This window comes from Hakea prostrata, chromosome 2 (assembly GCF_041222555.1).
Source record: "Hakea prostrata isolate BN-2017 chromosome 2, UWA_Hpros_2, whole genome shotgun sequence".
NCBI lineage: Eukaryota > Viridiplantae > Streptophyta > Magnoliopsida > Proteales > Proteaceae > Hakea > Hakea prostrata.
Window position 1 is genome coordinate 55,155,513 of NC_142601.1, and position 16,837 is coordinate 55,172,349.

Below are 16,837 nucleotides of genomic sequence, written 5' to 3' on the forward strand. Positions count from 1 at the left end.
GCAGCACCTAAGGGCTTTGTAAATAAATCGGCCAAGGTTGACCCCTATCTCCCTACCTTTTCTCTTTAGCCTTGGAAGTCCTTTCCCGTATCCTTTAATCGAAAACTGATCAATTCCTCATTTCCCCCATTCCCAAGTGCAAATCCATAAATCTTACCCATCTTGCTTTTGCTGATGATCTCATTATCTTCTCTAAAGCGGATCATTTGTCCATATCCTCCATCTTCTCTGTTCTCTTGCAATTTGAATCCCTCTCTGGCCTTCCGGTCAATTTCGGCAAATCCACCATCTTCCTCTTTGGTATCCCTAAGCAGCTTCGTGCCTCTCTTCTCGAGCTGTCGGGTTTCTCGCCAGGCTCCTTTCCCGTGGTCTATCTTAGCCTCCCGCTCATTCCCGGTCGGTTCACTCGTCACCACTGCCTTCCAATGCTTGACAACATATGCAAGAAATTGCAACTTTGGAAGAGTAAGCTTTTACCCTTTGCCGGGCGAGTCGCTCTCATCCACTTTGTGCTCCAGTCCTCCTATCTCTATTGGTGCGAAATCTTCTCCATTCCCAAGTCCACCATCCTTGTGATGGAATCTTTATTTTGTGCCTTCCTTTGGAAAGGGCAGGAAGCCTCGTGCTCATGCTTATTAAAGCGGCAAAGCGACCAAAGCGATTGGGACACCGTCTTGGCGATTAGGCGACTAAGTGGCGCTTAGGCGGCAATAAAGCAACCAAAGCGGTTTAGTTAATATTTTTAATATAACTACTTTTAAACTACTTTTTAATACAAATGCTTTTTATAATAAACTAAAGTACAAAACAAACATTCAACAATCACATTCATAAAAATAAAATAAAAAAAACATTCAAGAATCACAATTATGAAAAATTATCCAAAAAAAGAATAAAAACATAACTTCATCTCATCAAGCATCATAAGATTCATAACAATAATTATGTAGTATGTACTATATCAGTAATCAATGTGAAAAATGAAAATGAAAGAAAAGTAGTATGTACTATGTCAGTAATCATTGAATATGGCTCATGCTTCACATTCTGTTGTCGACAGGCACTTTGGGCTTCGATTCTGAAATTGCTCACATAATTAAATTTATATACGGCATTGTAGAATAAGTTATGATTAAAAAAAAGAAAAAATAATATGCACAAATTACAAAATGTAAAAAAAAGGCTGCTTTAGCATCTAGGCGGCAATATGGCGCAAAAGGCGGCAAAGCGGTAGTGCCTAAGCAAAAAAGCGGCAAGAAATCAGCCTATTAGTTAAGCGATCACAATTTAAGCGGTTCAAAAACCGCTTTGCCGCCTAGGCGGATGCTTTGATAACCATGCTCATGCTTCATCCACCCGCTTAGTTGGTCCTCCATCTGTTGCCCTACCTCTGAAGGTGGCCTTGGCATCCGCCGGATCACTGATGTTAACTTAGTCTGCCTTCTCAAACTCATCTGGAAAATTGCCCCAAAACATGACTCTATTTGGGTTAGGTGGGTCTACTATTTTCTTCTCCGGTCAGACTCCTTTTGGATTGTTCCTATGCCCTCCAACCCTTCATGGGTTTGGAGGAAAATTCTCGTGTTACGTCCCCGTGCCATCTCGGCTATTTCTACTTCCATCTCTTCTGGCTCCTCCGCTTCCTTCTGGCTTGACCCGTGGCATCAGATGGACATTCTCTTTAACCAGTTAGGCCCCCGCACTGTCTATAACACTTGCATCCCCAAATCCACCCCCTTGGCAGCCTTCATCTCTAATGGATCCTAGATCCTTGTCCCCCTTCCCATTCTCACACAGGTTTGGGAATCTCTTCCTTCCCTCTCTAGCTCCCCTTGCGACCTCACCATTTGGTTAACTTCTCCCAACAAACCCTTCTCCACCTCATCAGCCTGGAACCTTCTCAGATCCCATAGCCCTAAAGGCCTAAACCCCCCTGGCCCCCATTGGTTTGGTTCAAAAATCACATTCCCCGTCACTCCCTAACCCTCGAAGAGCCCTTAACCTCGCCCTTCCCACCCAATCCTTCCTTATTGGCCGCCCCATGGAACATGCTTATTGTTGTCTTCTCGGGTCTTAGTTCTTCTTTTCGGTCTTTTTCTAGAGACCTTGTTCTTTGCTTTCGTTCTTTAATATAATTATTTATTCATAAAAAAAAAAAAAAAAAATCGGCCAATTCCTCTCTAATATGGACTTGTCTTGGAGAAATTAATCTTTATAACTTCTCATTAACAAAGTGACAGTCAATTTCTATATGCTTCCTACATTCATGAAACACAGGATTGGTTGCTATTTGAATAGCCACCTAGGTATCACGCCACATTAGATGGATAAATCGTCACCAAAGCGAAGCTCTTTCAACGGTTGCCTAATCCACATTGACTCACAAGTGATGTGCCACAACTGCACTCAGATTCTGCATTTAATTTAGCCACAAATTTTCTGTTTTTTTACTTTTTCAATATAGAAGGTATTGCCAATCAAAGTACAATAGCCCATGATTGGTGGATCTTCTATCAATTGGTGTTCTAGCGCAATTTGCATTTTAAAAACCTTCAACTCTCCTATGACCATGATCCTTGTAAAGTCCACGTCCAAGAGCTGATTCTTCGTAAAACAACATCCAGAAGAGATGGCTGAGGAGCAGACAGACCAGATGAGATGGCTGAGGAGCAGACAGAAATTGAGTCACGACATTGACTGGGAAAGCAATATCAAGTCGAGTTAGACTACACACTTCCAAACATGAGGTGGTAAGACAAAATGGGTGTTGACAGTAAGAACAAAGAATATGGAATTCCTCCTTTTTATATGGAAGAGGGCATGTGATTAATGAAATACCAAGCTGCCGAAACTGCATCAGCCCAATGGCTTTGGGTACCTTCATCTCAAACAATAAAGAATGAGTAACTTCCATCAGATGGTGATTCTTCCTATTTTCTGCACCATTCTATTGTGGGGTGTAAGCTGTATAGGACTGGTGAAGGATGCCATAAGAATACATGAAGGAATTAAATGGATTCGAGATATACTCTGCATTATCGCTACAAAGAATCCTACCCATAACACTAAAATGATTATGAATTTCTGCAATAAAACCATAAAATATATCAAATGACTTTGAATGATGTTTCATTATACATATCCATATTGACTCTGAAATAGTCGTTCTCAAATTTAACAAAATACTAAAAACCCAAGTTAGAAACATCAGAATGAACCAAATGAAAAGGTTTGTTAGACATTTTATTGACATGAGGTTGATTTGCTCGCATGGTGAGGCTTCCGAAACTGACATGGCTCACAAGGTAAATTAGAAGTTTACTGAAGTGACTATCTATGGAACTGATTTCCTCATACATCCACTTAAAACCACCAAAGTGTGGGTCAAAGGATGGCCCCTCTGATCAACTTTGCAGGACTCCAGTGATAACTCTTAAATCTGGGAAAGGTTATTTTTCCTGCATGCAAAATATTAAAGTAATCCCACAATTCTTTTAACTGTATCAAATATCAATATGTGCAACAAGGTCCACAATGTGGCTGTCTGTAGAATTTAACATCTGCCCCAAGGTGTGGGCATCAACAATCTCCCATCTAGGATCACCAGGAGCAGATATTCTGGTCAAGTGATCATGCTGTCCCCTTCGGATAATTACAATCCTCACAGTTTTCAGCGATTGGTAGAAGATTGCTGCCCTTTCAAGCTTGTGTTCAGTGAGGCAACGAGAGGAAGAAGATACTACTTCTGTTATGGTAGTTTTGTTCTCATCTTTAGTTTTGGCCATTAGAGGAGAACGTATATATTTTGTGCAAGCAACTTCAGCCCGAAAAAGTTGAACCAGAGAATAACAGACAATGAGATTCAGCAGTTTTAACCCCAACCAGAACAGAGATTCAGCAGTACAAACTTCAACCGGTGACTCAAACACCACACAGCTTCTGGTCTTTAAAAGGTGCTTATAATAAGCAGAGAATAAGCATATAATCTTCCAAAAGTAGAGCAGAGGTTTCACAGAAAAAATGGCAGAATATTCTCATGATCCTACTAATCTAAAAAATTTTAGAAAGATAGTAATTACTAACCTTCAACCAGAAGGAGCAGATTTCGTGGAAATAGTTCTTCAACAAATAAAGATGAGTTTTAATAACTTCTTATCTCATCAAAGCATCCAAACCTGAACACAATGTATGGTGCTGCCTACCCTCAAGCGAAAAAAAGAAAAGAACCTCAAAACAGCTTCACGAGATCTTCAGGTGTTGTGGGACTTTTGTGTAGTAATACTAACAATCACTTTTCTTAGGAGCTTTTATTACCAAAGCTCTGATACAGAAAGAAGAACTGAGGAAGGAAGAAAAAGAGAAGAAGTCTCTGACAACCAAAGAGGCCTCGCATTAGTTTGTGGGGCTCTCCAACACTTGGCCTTATTATTTATAGATATCCACTAGGTATTACACTCAGATAGGAAACAAAACTAAAATAAAATATACTGAAATAAATCCCAAAATCCAGTCTCTCTCCTCTCTTGGAAGCAATCCACCATGGCTGTCTTAGATGCCTGCTATGTTCAAATCCTCTATGCGATGAATCCCTAAGCTGCCCTCCTTTTGTTTGAAAATGCATCTTCCTTTCTAGAGGGGGTCTTGTTGAGGAACTTTGAGAAGATGGACTCTAGTTTCTTTATCGCATTTCCAGGCAGCCTAAAAATTCTAGACCAATAAATATAGCATCCTTGGAGCACTGTGGACAGCAGCTGCAACCTTTTTGCACATGAGAGAAATATGGCTTTCTACCTCTCTAGTCTCCTTTTGCCTTGTTTAGGATGGTCCCACACTCAGTGCTGTAAACCATATCCAGGACCACCTTAGAAAGGCCTAAGGGGCTTACTAGTATCCTACGGCCCAATCGGCAACTAGGAAAATTCATCCAAGTACACGGGTATTTTGGTAATTTTGAAAAGTTTCAGTTGATTGGCTGGGCCTGTAGAGGCCTTGTATCATTTTGGGCCTCGGGATTTTCTTTGTGGTTTAGGCTTGGGCCATGAATAGGTGCTGTGGCCTTGGTTGAAGAACTCCTTGATGACCTTGTTTGATCTTCCTCTCTTGATGTGTATGTGTTAAACCTTGCTACAGGTCAAGAATGGTGGGAGATCTCGCTCTCGAGTGAGATAGTGGGGTTTTTAAATCCCCTAAATCAGGTGGTTGGACCAAAGATGGCAAGATCTCGTGGCGAGATCTCCCATCTCTCAGATCTCGTCTCTCCTCTCGTCTCGCTATCCCAAGATAGCGAGAAATCTCCCACCATGAGGTTAAGATTTGACATCAATTAGGCAAAAAATGAGGTTTCTATGCTCTTGGCGAGTTGGGAGGTGAGATCTCAATCTGCCTCACTCGAAAACAACAACAACAATAAGCTTTGTCCCAACTAAATGGGGTCGGCTACATGGATTCTTGCCCTCCAATCAATTCTGTTTGAGGCCATGCTAGATACAAGGCCTAAGTTATACATATCCTTTTTCACCACTTCTCTTAAGGTTAGCTTAGGTCTACCCCTAGCTCTTCTAGTTCCTTCAATATGAATTATATCACTTCTCCGTACAGGGGCATTTATAGGTCTCGATTGAACGTGGCCGTGCCACCTCAAACGACTTTCTCGAAGCTTATCACTTATGGGAGCAACTCCTAGACCAACTCTAATATGATCATTTCTTATCTTATCCATCTTAGTTTTGTCACTCATCCATCTTAGCATCCTCATTTTTGCTACATTGAGTTTATCTATATGATTCTTTTTAGCAGCCTAACACTCTGCATCGTACATCATAGCTGGTCGAACAACGGTCCTATAAAATTTTCCTTTAAGCTTTAATGGAATACGCCGATCACATAAGACCCCGGACGCACCTCTCCACTTCATCCACCCTATTTTAATTCTTTGGGAAACCTCATCCTCTAAATCACCTCTTTTACTTATGATTGAACCTAGGTACCTAAAACAATCACTCTGAGGAATCTCTTTATCGTCAAGTATCACCACCTCATCATCTCCCCGATCATGACTAAAGTTACATACTAGGTATTCTGTCTTCGATCTACTAAGTTTAAAGCCTTTTGATTCCAAAGCTACTCTCCATGATTCTAATTTGGTATTAATCCCCACTTGGGTCTCATCAATCAACACAATATCATCCGCAAAAAGCATACACCAGGGGACCTCATCTTGAATGTCTTTGGTTAATTCATCCATTACCAATGCAAATAGATATGTGCTTAAAGTTGACCCTTGATGTAGCCCAACTGTTATTGGAATTCATTACTTTGTCTCCCCACTGTTTTAACACTAGTCACTGAACCACCATACATATCTTTAACTATATCTACATATTTACTTGCAACATTTCTTTTCTCTAGTACTTACCAAATTAACGCTCTAGGGACTCTATCATAAGCTTTTTGTAGGTCAATAAATACCATATGAAGGTCTTTCCTACATTCTCTATACCTTTCTATAAGTCTCCTAATTAGGTAAATAGCCTTCGTTGTAGATCTTTCCGGCATAAACCCAAATTGGTTCTTCGTAACTGTAGCTAAATGTTTCAAACGGGTTTCAATTATTCTCTCCCATAATTTCATCGTATGGCTCATCAATTTAATGCCCTTATAGTTATTACAACTTTGAATATCTCCTTTATTTTTGTAAATTGGAACCACGACGCTTCTCCTCTGGCATTTTCCCTGTGCTCATAATCTTATTAAACAACTTAGTCAACCCAACTAGTCCATGGGTTCCTAAGCTCTTCCAAACTTCAATTAGGATTTCATCAGGATCTTGTTTCTTGCCGAGTTTCATCCTCCTTAAAGCTTCTTTTACTTCGGACATCGAAATTCTACGTATATAAGTTCGGACATTGGTGCCTTGGTGAAAGGTTTAATCGTCCGAAACATAAGTGCTTGAAGAATGCTCATTTAGTAAACTAGAGAAATAGGTTTCTCATCTTTTCTTAATGTCCTCTTCACAAACTAATACTTTACCATCTCCATTTTTAAATCATCTAACATGGTCAAGATCTCTACTCTTCCTATCCCTCATCTTAGCTATCTTATAAATAGATTTTTCCCCTTCCTTCGTGCCCAACTTATTGTACAACTCATCATACTTCTTTTCCCTTGCTTTTCCCGCAATTTTCTTAGCTTCATTTCTATCCAACGTATACCTTTGAAGATCCTCAACATCCTTAGTTCTTTGCCATGTCTTAAAACTACCTTTTTTATTCCTAATGGTAGCTTGAACCTCACTATCCCACCACCACGTCTCTCTATAAGAATGGAGCTTTCCTTTTGATTCACCTACGACATCTTTAGCCACCTTCTTAATACACATAGCCATCTCATTCCACATTGCATTGGTATCCCCTTTAAAATCCCATTTCCTTGTTTGACTATTTCATTAACGAAGGATTTCAAGCACTCTCCTTTCAAATTCCACCATCTTATTTTGGGATAGTTTACCTTGGACCTTTTATGTGTTCTTGGGACTAAGCAGATATCCAAGACCACAATTCTATGTTGTGCAGTTAAGCTTAACTTGCCTCACTCGAAAAAAGGAATTCAAAACAATGGGTGGACCAAGGTCTCGAACAGAGAGCTTGACTCAATCAAGATTGTGGTTGAGATTTTGCATTTCGTGAGACTTGCCTTACGTCTCGTCTTGAGGCTCACAAAAGCAAGATCTCAACTCGATACCTCACAAAGATATCAAGTGGGATCTTGGCGATATCTCACTAGATCTTGAACCATGCAAGTTACAAATGTACGTTTGGGGCAACATAAATATAACTATTATAGATAATTCTACCTATGTACTCATATCACAAAATCAAGAAATTAGGTGATGAATTTGTTAAGGACTTTAGGGATGTTGTTTTTGGCAGCAGCCCAAACAAAAACCTGGTGAGTGGTTTTCTGCCAAGTCATCCTAGAATCAAAATTTGGCATACCTGGCACCTTGAAAGCATCAAGAAAAGACTTAGCAGAGATCTTCCTACTGGCCTGATTGAATCCTTTTATTCTGGATTTTTGAGCCATTGTCATATGGGGATCACAGTGCACCATGTCTCACTCCCAAAATATGCTGGTCTTCCTGTTTCCAACAATGTTGATAGTCACACAATGCTTAAAGAAATCGTTAGAAGGCTTCATGCTCTTCGATAAACCGCAAGTAAAAGTATAAAGTGCTTCTGACTTCCAAGATGTCACTAATGCAGGTTTCAAGATCTCTTTGTGAGGTATCGAGTTGAGATCTTGCTTTTGTGAGGGCCTGCACAAGATCGAGGAACGTAGTTGGCCAGAATTTTATTCTTATTTTTTCGAAATGCAAAATTTGGAGGTGGCAGAGGCTTGCCGGATCCTGATTTTGCTTGCATTCTTCCTTTATTAATGTAACTTTATTTGTGGCCAATCAGAAAACGGTAAACTTTTATTGGTTACTACTTACTACAACACCAGGCCAGTTCGATAGTTTTCTCTTGTGATCAAGTTTCATTTTTGTTTTCTGATTGTATTATTTCTTCTAGGATTCTAGCAGTTGTGTGTGTCAAGTTATTAATAGAAGTTTGTAGAATATAGGGCTCTGTTTGATACAGTTACAGGTTCTGGTTTCTTTTTGAGTTATTTGGAAGAGAGAGGTGAGTGATGTGAAGGTTAATGTTTTCTTGTCCACAGACCAATGTTATATGTTTTTTGAAATTTTAAAAGTAACCGCAAGCGCACGGTATCGTGTAGCTAACGGGTCGATCTCAAGGAGATATGCCACTTATAATTCAACTTCTTAATAGTAATGCGAGAGTGGAATGATTCAATTTTTTTTTAACTAATTAACTAAACTAAACGATCCTATACGTCTAATGCAATCGAATTGAAACGAAAAATAAATTAAACACAATCAATGCATAAATGAAAGACAGGGGAAAAAAATGCGAACAATAAAAAAAAAAGAGAAAAAAAAAAGTAAAACCAGTTAGTATGTTAAAGCAGTCAGTAAAATTTAGTTCATAGCTAAAATGCAGATGCAACACCACCCGTCACCAGAAGCCAGAGGCACGACTGTAGGCTTGCTCCGGTTATGTGGTCCGAGATGATGAATGAATAGGCAGAAAGTAAATAACAGAAAGTAAATAACAAAGCAATAAACAAAGCAATAAAAGGAAAAGGAAGCCTTAACCAAAGAGAGGCACGACTGGAGGCATCTCTGATCAAGGATCCAGGGGAAGGGAGAACAATAAATAATTCTGAAAGTAAATCCTAAATTAAGAATATGGAGGGGTAGATAGAAGCGGGAATGGAGGGAGGAGAGAAGATTAATAAAGAAGGTTACTTACTTGCGAATTGAACAAACGATTCGAATCTCAACCAACCCTAACAACCAGATCTAGATCTAGAATGATCTAAATCGCAATTGCTAGATCCAGAGAAAAACGAATCTAAAAAAATTGAAACTTGAACTTGAAGCTTGAACTTGAATTGCATTACATAAAAAAATTAAACCTAAACATTGAATCTAGAAATTTAAATCTCACTAATGCAAGCAAAGAAAACTAGAGAAAACCTAAATAAACTGAAGAGAGAAGAAAGAATGCTTTTACTAAGCTCTAGAACACGTTCTCCTTTGATGGAGTATCCTCTCCTTTTATAGAGTTTACATGAGATATGAAGCATGGCTGAATTTGAATAAAACTCAGGGTTTCTATCTGACTCAACCAATTAGGGTTTTGACGTAGTAATCGCACCGACTTAGAGAGATCAGATGCATAATTCCACCGTTGGATTTGAGGTTTAAGTAGTCGTGAAGCTCTCCTCCAAAAATCAGCACGATCGGACATCGGATGACCGTTCGATGAAGGGTTTGATCGAAACTGGACAGAGGCATTCAAAAACGGGATTTTTCCTCTTTTTCTTTCTTTAATTAAATCCAAGATAGGAGATAAGATATTGAGGTATGCAAGGACTCTTTTCCATTTGGACTCTCTCAATAATATCTCTGTAGATTTGATTTAAAATCTCAGCCGTAGATCAAATTTGCCTTCTTTATCTCTTCATTTTTTTCGGAGTTGGCCCATAATCACACATCTCTAGCCCATCATGCTCCAGATCAGGCCCATTTTCGCATTTGAGAATTTGAATGGACTTCTTGACGTGTAAAATAGCATGATTCAAGCCCAAAACTCCAAATATTTGCTTAAATCTTGAAAAGTCCTAAAATCTGCAAAAACAACATAAAACCCAAGGTAACTCCACTCTAAGTGTATAAAATGCATGCTTTATGCCCTAAGATTTCACACATAAATGTGCTCATCATTATACAGCCATATTGTTAAGTTATGCTAGAGAAATTTTTGCTCCTAACTTTGGAGGTTGATTCTCATTAAAGCAGTGTCTCTTGAAGATGAATTTCATACTAGTAACATATACAGTAGGATTATTAGTACTATGTTATACTGGTCTTACTACGTTTCTGTTTTCTTCCTCCCCCTGCCCCTCTCTGTTGTAGGTCTTGTTTGATGTAGTTCCTGGAATGAAGTTCAAAGATGCTATCGAGCTAATTAGCATGCAGCCTATTGCGTCAACAACAGCTGCTTGGAAGAGGTGAACTTGTGATATGCTTCTATTATTCTCTCTATTATCAAGAAAGTTATTTATCTTATCAAATTTTTGGCTCCTATTTCAAACCTAAAATTCTGGGTTCAAAGTTTTAGCTTTTAGCTTCATGCTCAAGTTCACTTTTCCAACCAATTTGTAAAACATTGCAAGTTATGATGAAGCTACAATTTTCATTGAAAAGTTTGGCTCTGTGTGTGGCAAGTTGATGCTTTCATTTACTATGAGGATGTCCCTTTGTAATTGCTGCATCATGGGGTTTGTAGTTGCATCTATTGGAACATCTGCCTTATAGTTTGTGTGACAAATATGGATGTTATGTCAATTGGATGATGTTTTTACTTGTGACCTGTTTTTCCCCTGAATCTTGTCAACCATATATAATGCCTAGTGATTGCTTTAGTAAATCAGTAGCTAATTTACACACTGTTTGGTTATCTGAAGCTCAACCTTCATGTTAATTGACACCTTTATTATTTTCCATGTGTTGATCTATATTCTCTATGTATGTATATTTTGGTAGAATGCAGGATATTGAACTGATGCACATGCGCTATGGCCTGGAATCTGCTGTGCTAGCTTTGGGAGCTATAGAAAGGAGTATGGTCGATGAAACTGAAAACCATCACTCTATGGCATTCTGCTATTTGAAAGACTTGCAGAGCCATCTTGAAGCCATCAATAATATTGCACGTAAGGTTAGTGGCTTAACAATAGAATTCTGTGGAAAATGTTAGTACCTCAGAATACTGGTTTACTGTAAATGCTTGCTTATTTTTCCCCCATTGTAACTGCCTTGTTCTTTCTGATATTTTTGGTTATATGCTCAGGTATACCTGATATTAGCCAAAGAAAGAAGCACTAAGATGGGTTATGTATAAATATGTGCTTTTATATATGCTAGTGCAAATGCATATGTGAGTGTTGTCAGTTGACTTTAACAGAATGATTGACTTGCATCTACTTTTGATACGAGGAGATGGAAGAAACATGTAGGTGCAGACAAATGTATTAGGTTGAATTCTCATCTTGTTTAATAAAATAATATGGAAGTGCACTCTTTATGGGTAAATAAACAGACATGAGAGGCAATGATCTGTTTGAAGAAATTATGATCCACTAAGAAGACAACTAGAAGCGGTGGAAAAAAAGGTCACCATCTTCATAGCCGGATGAGTTTGAGAATTGATGCCCTTAAACAAGTTCCTTCCCGTGAATACCAGTATCTTATGTGATGTGAACACAGAGACCCCCGCCAGAACTTCAAGTGGGACCCCTAGGATGGCTGCAAGAAGCCACCCTAAGCTGCCTTTTGAGGAGTATTTTGTGCATTTTGCACCCTTTTTGAGAGCTGGAATCACTTCCTAGTTTGCAAGTTTGATTTTATTTTAAGTTCCCGATTTGAGTTCAGTTTGGTTTGTTTAGAGAGTCCATTTTGATTTAAAGATGTTGCTTGAGTTCTAAGTTATCTAATTAGTATGTGTTTTTAAAGATAACTTAAAAGTGTTTTAGGAAGATTCCAATCCTAGGGTTGTGGTCTTGTAGTAATTTGATTCCTTTTTTAGTGTAGTGGTCTAGAGTTGGGAACCTTATCTATCAGGGATTCCCAACCCTAGTTAGAGTCTTTTATTTTCATGCTATAAATAACCTATTCTTGCATTGTAATTCTCAATTTGAGTGATTAATAAATTTGATTGAGTTGAGGACCAGGGTCTCCTTGTTGGGTAGGCCTTGATTGAGTGAAGTGTTCAAGTTCTTAACATGGTGGGAGATCTCGCTCTCGAGCGAGATCTGGCCACTTCAAAATAGCGAGATCTCGATCGAGATGGCGAGATCTTGGTCGAGATATAACAAATTTCTGGCGTAAACTCGGTGTCCCATCTTGGTGGGTTTTAGGGCCCCGGTTGGGCTGAAACTTGGTATTTGGCCTATTTAAGGCCTTTTGAACACACTGGTGGCCTTAGATTTTTGAGAAAATAACCCTAAGTATGTCTTCTAAGTCGACTCTATGTGTCAAATCGAAATACTGTGAAATGTAAGGTTAGACAACATGTAATGTAGAGATATCAAGTAATTCAAGTTATCACCCATCAAGTATCAAATACATTACACATTAAACTATCAAATAACTTAAATGTCTTTAAAATTTTACAACCATAAGAAGTTTTAGACTTTTAGAAAGTCATAAATCATAATCCATAAGTTCACAATCACAAGAGTAACAAGATTACAAGACTACATCTCTTGGGTTTATACTAGTAGATCAACATATATTTATACTAGACTCACACACCCATTGTAGAACATTCTATTTGAAAAAATTCAAATTTGGGGGACAATCTTACCTTTGTTGAAGATCTAGTTGAAATAGGCTTGAATGATGATAATCTGATGTTGTAGATGTGTTAAGGATATTTAGAAGTTGAATCCCCAACAATTTCTGGCCAAAAATCAAGTTTCTGGGAAGTTTGGAGGGTTGCAGCAAGAGAGAGGTGAGACAGAGGCGAGATATGCCTCTCTCGGCGAGATATGCCTCTCTCGAGCGAGATAGGGGATTTTAAAACCCCCTAAATCAGGTGGTTGGACGCGAGATCTCCCGTCTCTTAGATCTCATCTCTCCTCTCGTCTCGCTATCTCAAGATAGCGAGATATCTTGCAAGATCTCGCGAAATCTCCCACCATGAGTTCTTCATTTTCTTTGACAATCCAGCAGATTGCAAGAAAGTAGGAAGGATACTATGTAAGGGAATGTAGTCCAAGCTGTAGTTATAGAAGTATGTTCAAAACATCTGCCCTTGAAGGGGTTGGGAAATGAGTCTTTGTCCTCCGACCAATTATTTTTCACTGTCATATAAGCATCAGGTTTCAGCAACACGGGTCTTTGTCCTCTAGACAACTCCATTCACAGTCATATGAGCATCAATCCTGACCTCCTGCATATCCTTTCTTACCACTTCTCCGCTTTTCATTTTTGTCTGCTCCACCTCTTTTAGTTTCATCAAACTGAATCTGGTCATCCTTGTTGCTGGACATGCTGTACCACCTCAATCGGCTTTTATGGAGCTTGTCCTGGATTGGTGTAACTCCCGATTCAGTCCTAACACATGCATTCTTTACTTTATCTCGCTTGGTCTTGGCACACATCCATCTAGATATCCTCATCTCTGTTACACACATCTTATTTATATTGATTGCTCTTCTTAACTCTCCTGTAGTTTGCTCCATATCTCATGGGCATTCTTATTATTGTCCATAAAATCTCCCCCTTTTTTAACTTCCATGCATCTATCACATGCACTCACATTGTCAATTTGTATTTGAAGGATTACATGTTAACTCTGAGATGGACTATTCGACATACCATTCTGCAGTCTCTTTGGCAGATTCATCTTCTCTCTTTCCCTTGTATGTTACTGGTTTCTATGTTCTAATATTGTTACAATGTGGTATTAAAACTAGTAAGTCATCAGGGCTTGTCCAATTAGATACATATCCAAGGAAGGAAGTTCAGAGGATTACTTCTGTAACAAATCTGGCTAGATTGATTGGATAAAATCCCTGATAGTCAACTGAAATCTGGGAGGATAGATCAGGTCTGCTTCTGTCAGCTGTGATCAAACTAGCAGCAAGCTTGTCCTAATGGAGAAGCTGTATAACAGTCTGATCATAGGGGATTAAATCACTAAGTGGATTAGGGCTATTAAAAGATGAAGTTATTTCTGTCACAAATTTTTTACGTTGTTTTTAGGCCCTCTTTGGCATAAACAGTCCATCATATTCAATTATGATAATGGGTTATGAGCGACGAACAGTTTTTGTTTCGTTACTAACTTACTACTAGACATAATATATTATGTAACAAGAAATAAGTTTGGTACCATTGGGTGGTATTATATAATGTATCATTAGTTTGGTTTTGATTTACCTTTTAAATTATATACTGGCTGAATTGGTTTGGCTTACTTTTATTGGTTTAGGCAAGTTGTGACATCCCTAAAATATTGTTAAAATGGAGATCTGAGCAATGTGGAGGTTGGAGAGAAAGAAAAAAAGCAAGGTTTTGTTCTAATAGTTGGTAGTTTTACCATTCTACCCCTACTTAAATTAGTAGTTTTACACATGTTCATAAATGGTGCTCTCATAAACAAAATTTAACAGTTTATGTTCATAAATAGTCCTTGATCTATTTATGAATTTAAGTTCAAATCAATTTATTTTAATGAGAAACAGGGGTCATAATCATAAATCATACCAAATACATCTATTTTTTTTATAGGTCAAGTAATCATAGATTTAGACTGCACCAAAGAGAACTTTATTAGGATAGAACTTCTCTGTTTTGCATGATTTGGGCGTCGCTTGAAAGCTTAGTCGGTTCACCTTTTGAACAAGACCAAGGTGCTGCACTCTAAATTTTGTCAAAGAATTATGAACAATTTATTGATTGGTTTTCAGGTTGTGGTATTTATTTTTTCTCTTTTGAATTTTTAATTAATGTAAGAGATTAGAATCGGTTTAATGAGTATAAATTTTGTCGATATTGTGATTTTCATGATTGTTAGTCAGTTTGTTTGGGATGCCATTTTTTTCCTCTTTGTGGTATGGTATATTTTTTACCTTAGCATTAATGTATGTGACTTGTGAAAATCAGCAAAGGGTTGTATAGCTATGCTTTCTTCTTCTCCTCTTGCTCTTTTATGCTGTACTGAAAGGTGCTTTTTCCTCCTCACATAGTTTTTCAATGTTAATTTATATCTTATGAAAAAGCATTGGTTCTTGCGTTGTCCTAGTGCTACATGTTCATTTCTTGTAATGTATGATAATATGATTTAGATGATTTCATCTTTTCGGACCCTGCCATGAATATATATCATGTTGTGTATCTATGTTTGGAAGTGAGAGCGTCCATCATGCAGAAAACACCCTATACATGCATTGTGTTACCCATTTTTGTTCATGTAACTGATGGTGAAGCCTTTAAATTGATGCAGATATTCTTAGTAAGCATTATCATCTCACTTTTACATGTGGATGACATAGCATTTGACTTCACACATTGTGCCTTGACTGGGAGCTCTTCTGAGTTGCCCTATATGTCGACTTCAGACCAAGTCTATCTCACTGCATGTGAAAGAGGGAACAAGATGGTCATATCTTTTATGGGGTTGCTTCTAGATATATTACATCACAATTTGCCATCAGATGGATTTGAACAGGAGCTCTTGTCGAACAGCAGTATAAGTAGTAGCGGCATAGAAGCCTTAGAGTGGAGAGTTTCAAATGCCAAGCGTTTCATTGAAGATTGTGAATGGCGTTTGTCAATTTTGCAACGTCTTCTTCCATTATCTGAACGACAGTGGAGTTGGAAGGAAGCATTGACTATATTACGTGCTGCTCCGTCTAAATTGTTGAACCTGTGAGTTTGATGACAATTTAAAAATTTCAAATGATTTATTTTGTATCCCATCTTTGGGTTCTTATTTGTTGTTTACTTAATATAGATTGTTCAATTCGGTGTTCTAAATTTTATATGTGAAGCATATTACTGAGATTTGTAGGCACATGTTTCTACTTTACTTTCATTTCCGACTTTGGGCAGCAATGATGAGCGGAATGCCTGTTTTATTGGTTCTATAACAAACTTTTTGGTCATTATTGTTGGACATGTACTAAGAAATATCTGTAAGTTAAATGGTCAATGATTTTTTTGAGTGACTCTTGGTTGAGGCTGCAAACATGTTAAGTCTCCAGCTACTGACTATCTTATGTCGAACAGATTAGACACAATATTTTGCTCTTCGACTTAATTCTTGGATTTAAAATCAACTTTGGAAAACAATAACAATTGGAATAGGTTCTAAAGAGGCTTGTTGAGACTTGAGAGTACTTTCTTTTTTATTTTTTATAAATATCTGCCCTTGCCATGGTTGTCAAGGCGACAGAGGGCAACGAAAACCAAGGGGACTCCAAGCAAGGTGACTAGGCTTCTCTAGCCCTTGCTAATGTCACTCATTGTCAGTTCAATAAACTGTCAGTTTAAGAACCATTGCTGGAACATGTTGAACAAAGATTTCTGTATTGAATGGAGAGCTACTTGCATAAGAGTGTTGCATTAGGCTAGGCTGGTTAGCTAAAGCAGTCCTTTCTAGGATCCCATATGTCAATCCATTATACCGTTCATCATGCT

The 16,837-nt window shown here is 38.2% G+C and overlaps 1 protein-coding gene across 4 annotated transcripts in view; it reads left to right on the forward strand.

Annotated features, from left to right (window-relative positions):
- Positions 1-16,837, forward strand: part of LOC149024982 (zinc finger FYVE domain protein) — a 112,776-nt gene that overhangs the window by 13,673 nt on the left and 82,266 nt on the right. For all 4 annotated transcript variants that reach the window (XM_089145164.1, XM_089145165.1, XM_089145166.1 and 1 more), the window contains 3 exons: positions 10,544-10,638; positions 11,174-11,348; positions 15,642-16,066. In XM_089145164.1, coding sequence (XP_089001290.1) covers positions 10,544-10,638; positions 11,174-11,348; positions 15,642-16,066 — 695 coding nt within the window. The remainder of the gene's footprint in view (positions 1-10,543; positions 10,639-11,173; positions 11,349-15,641; positions 16,067-16,837) is intronic.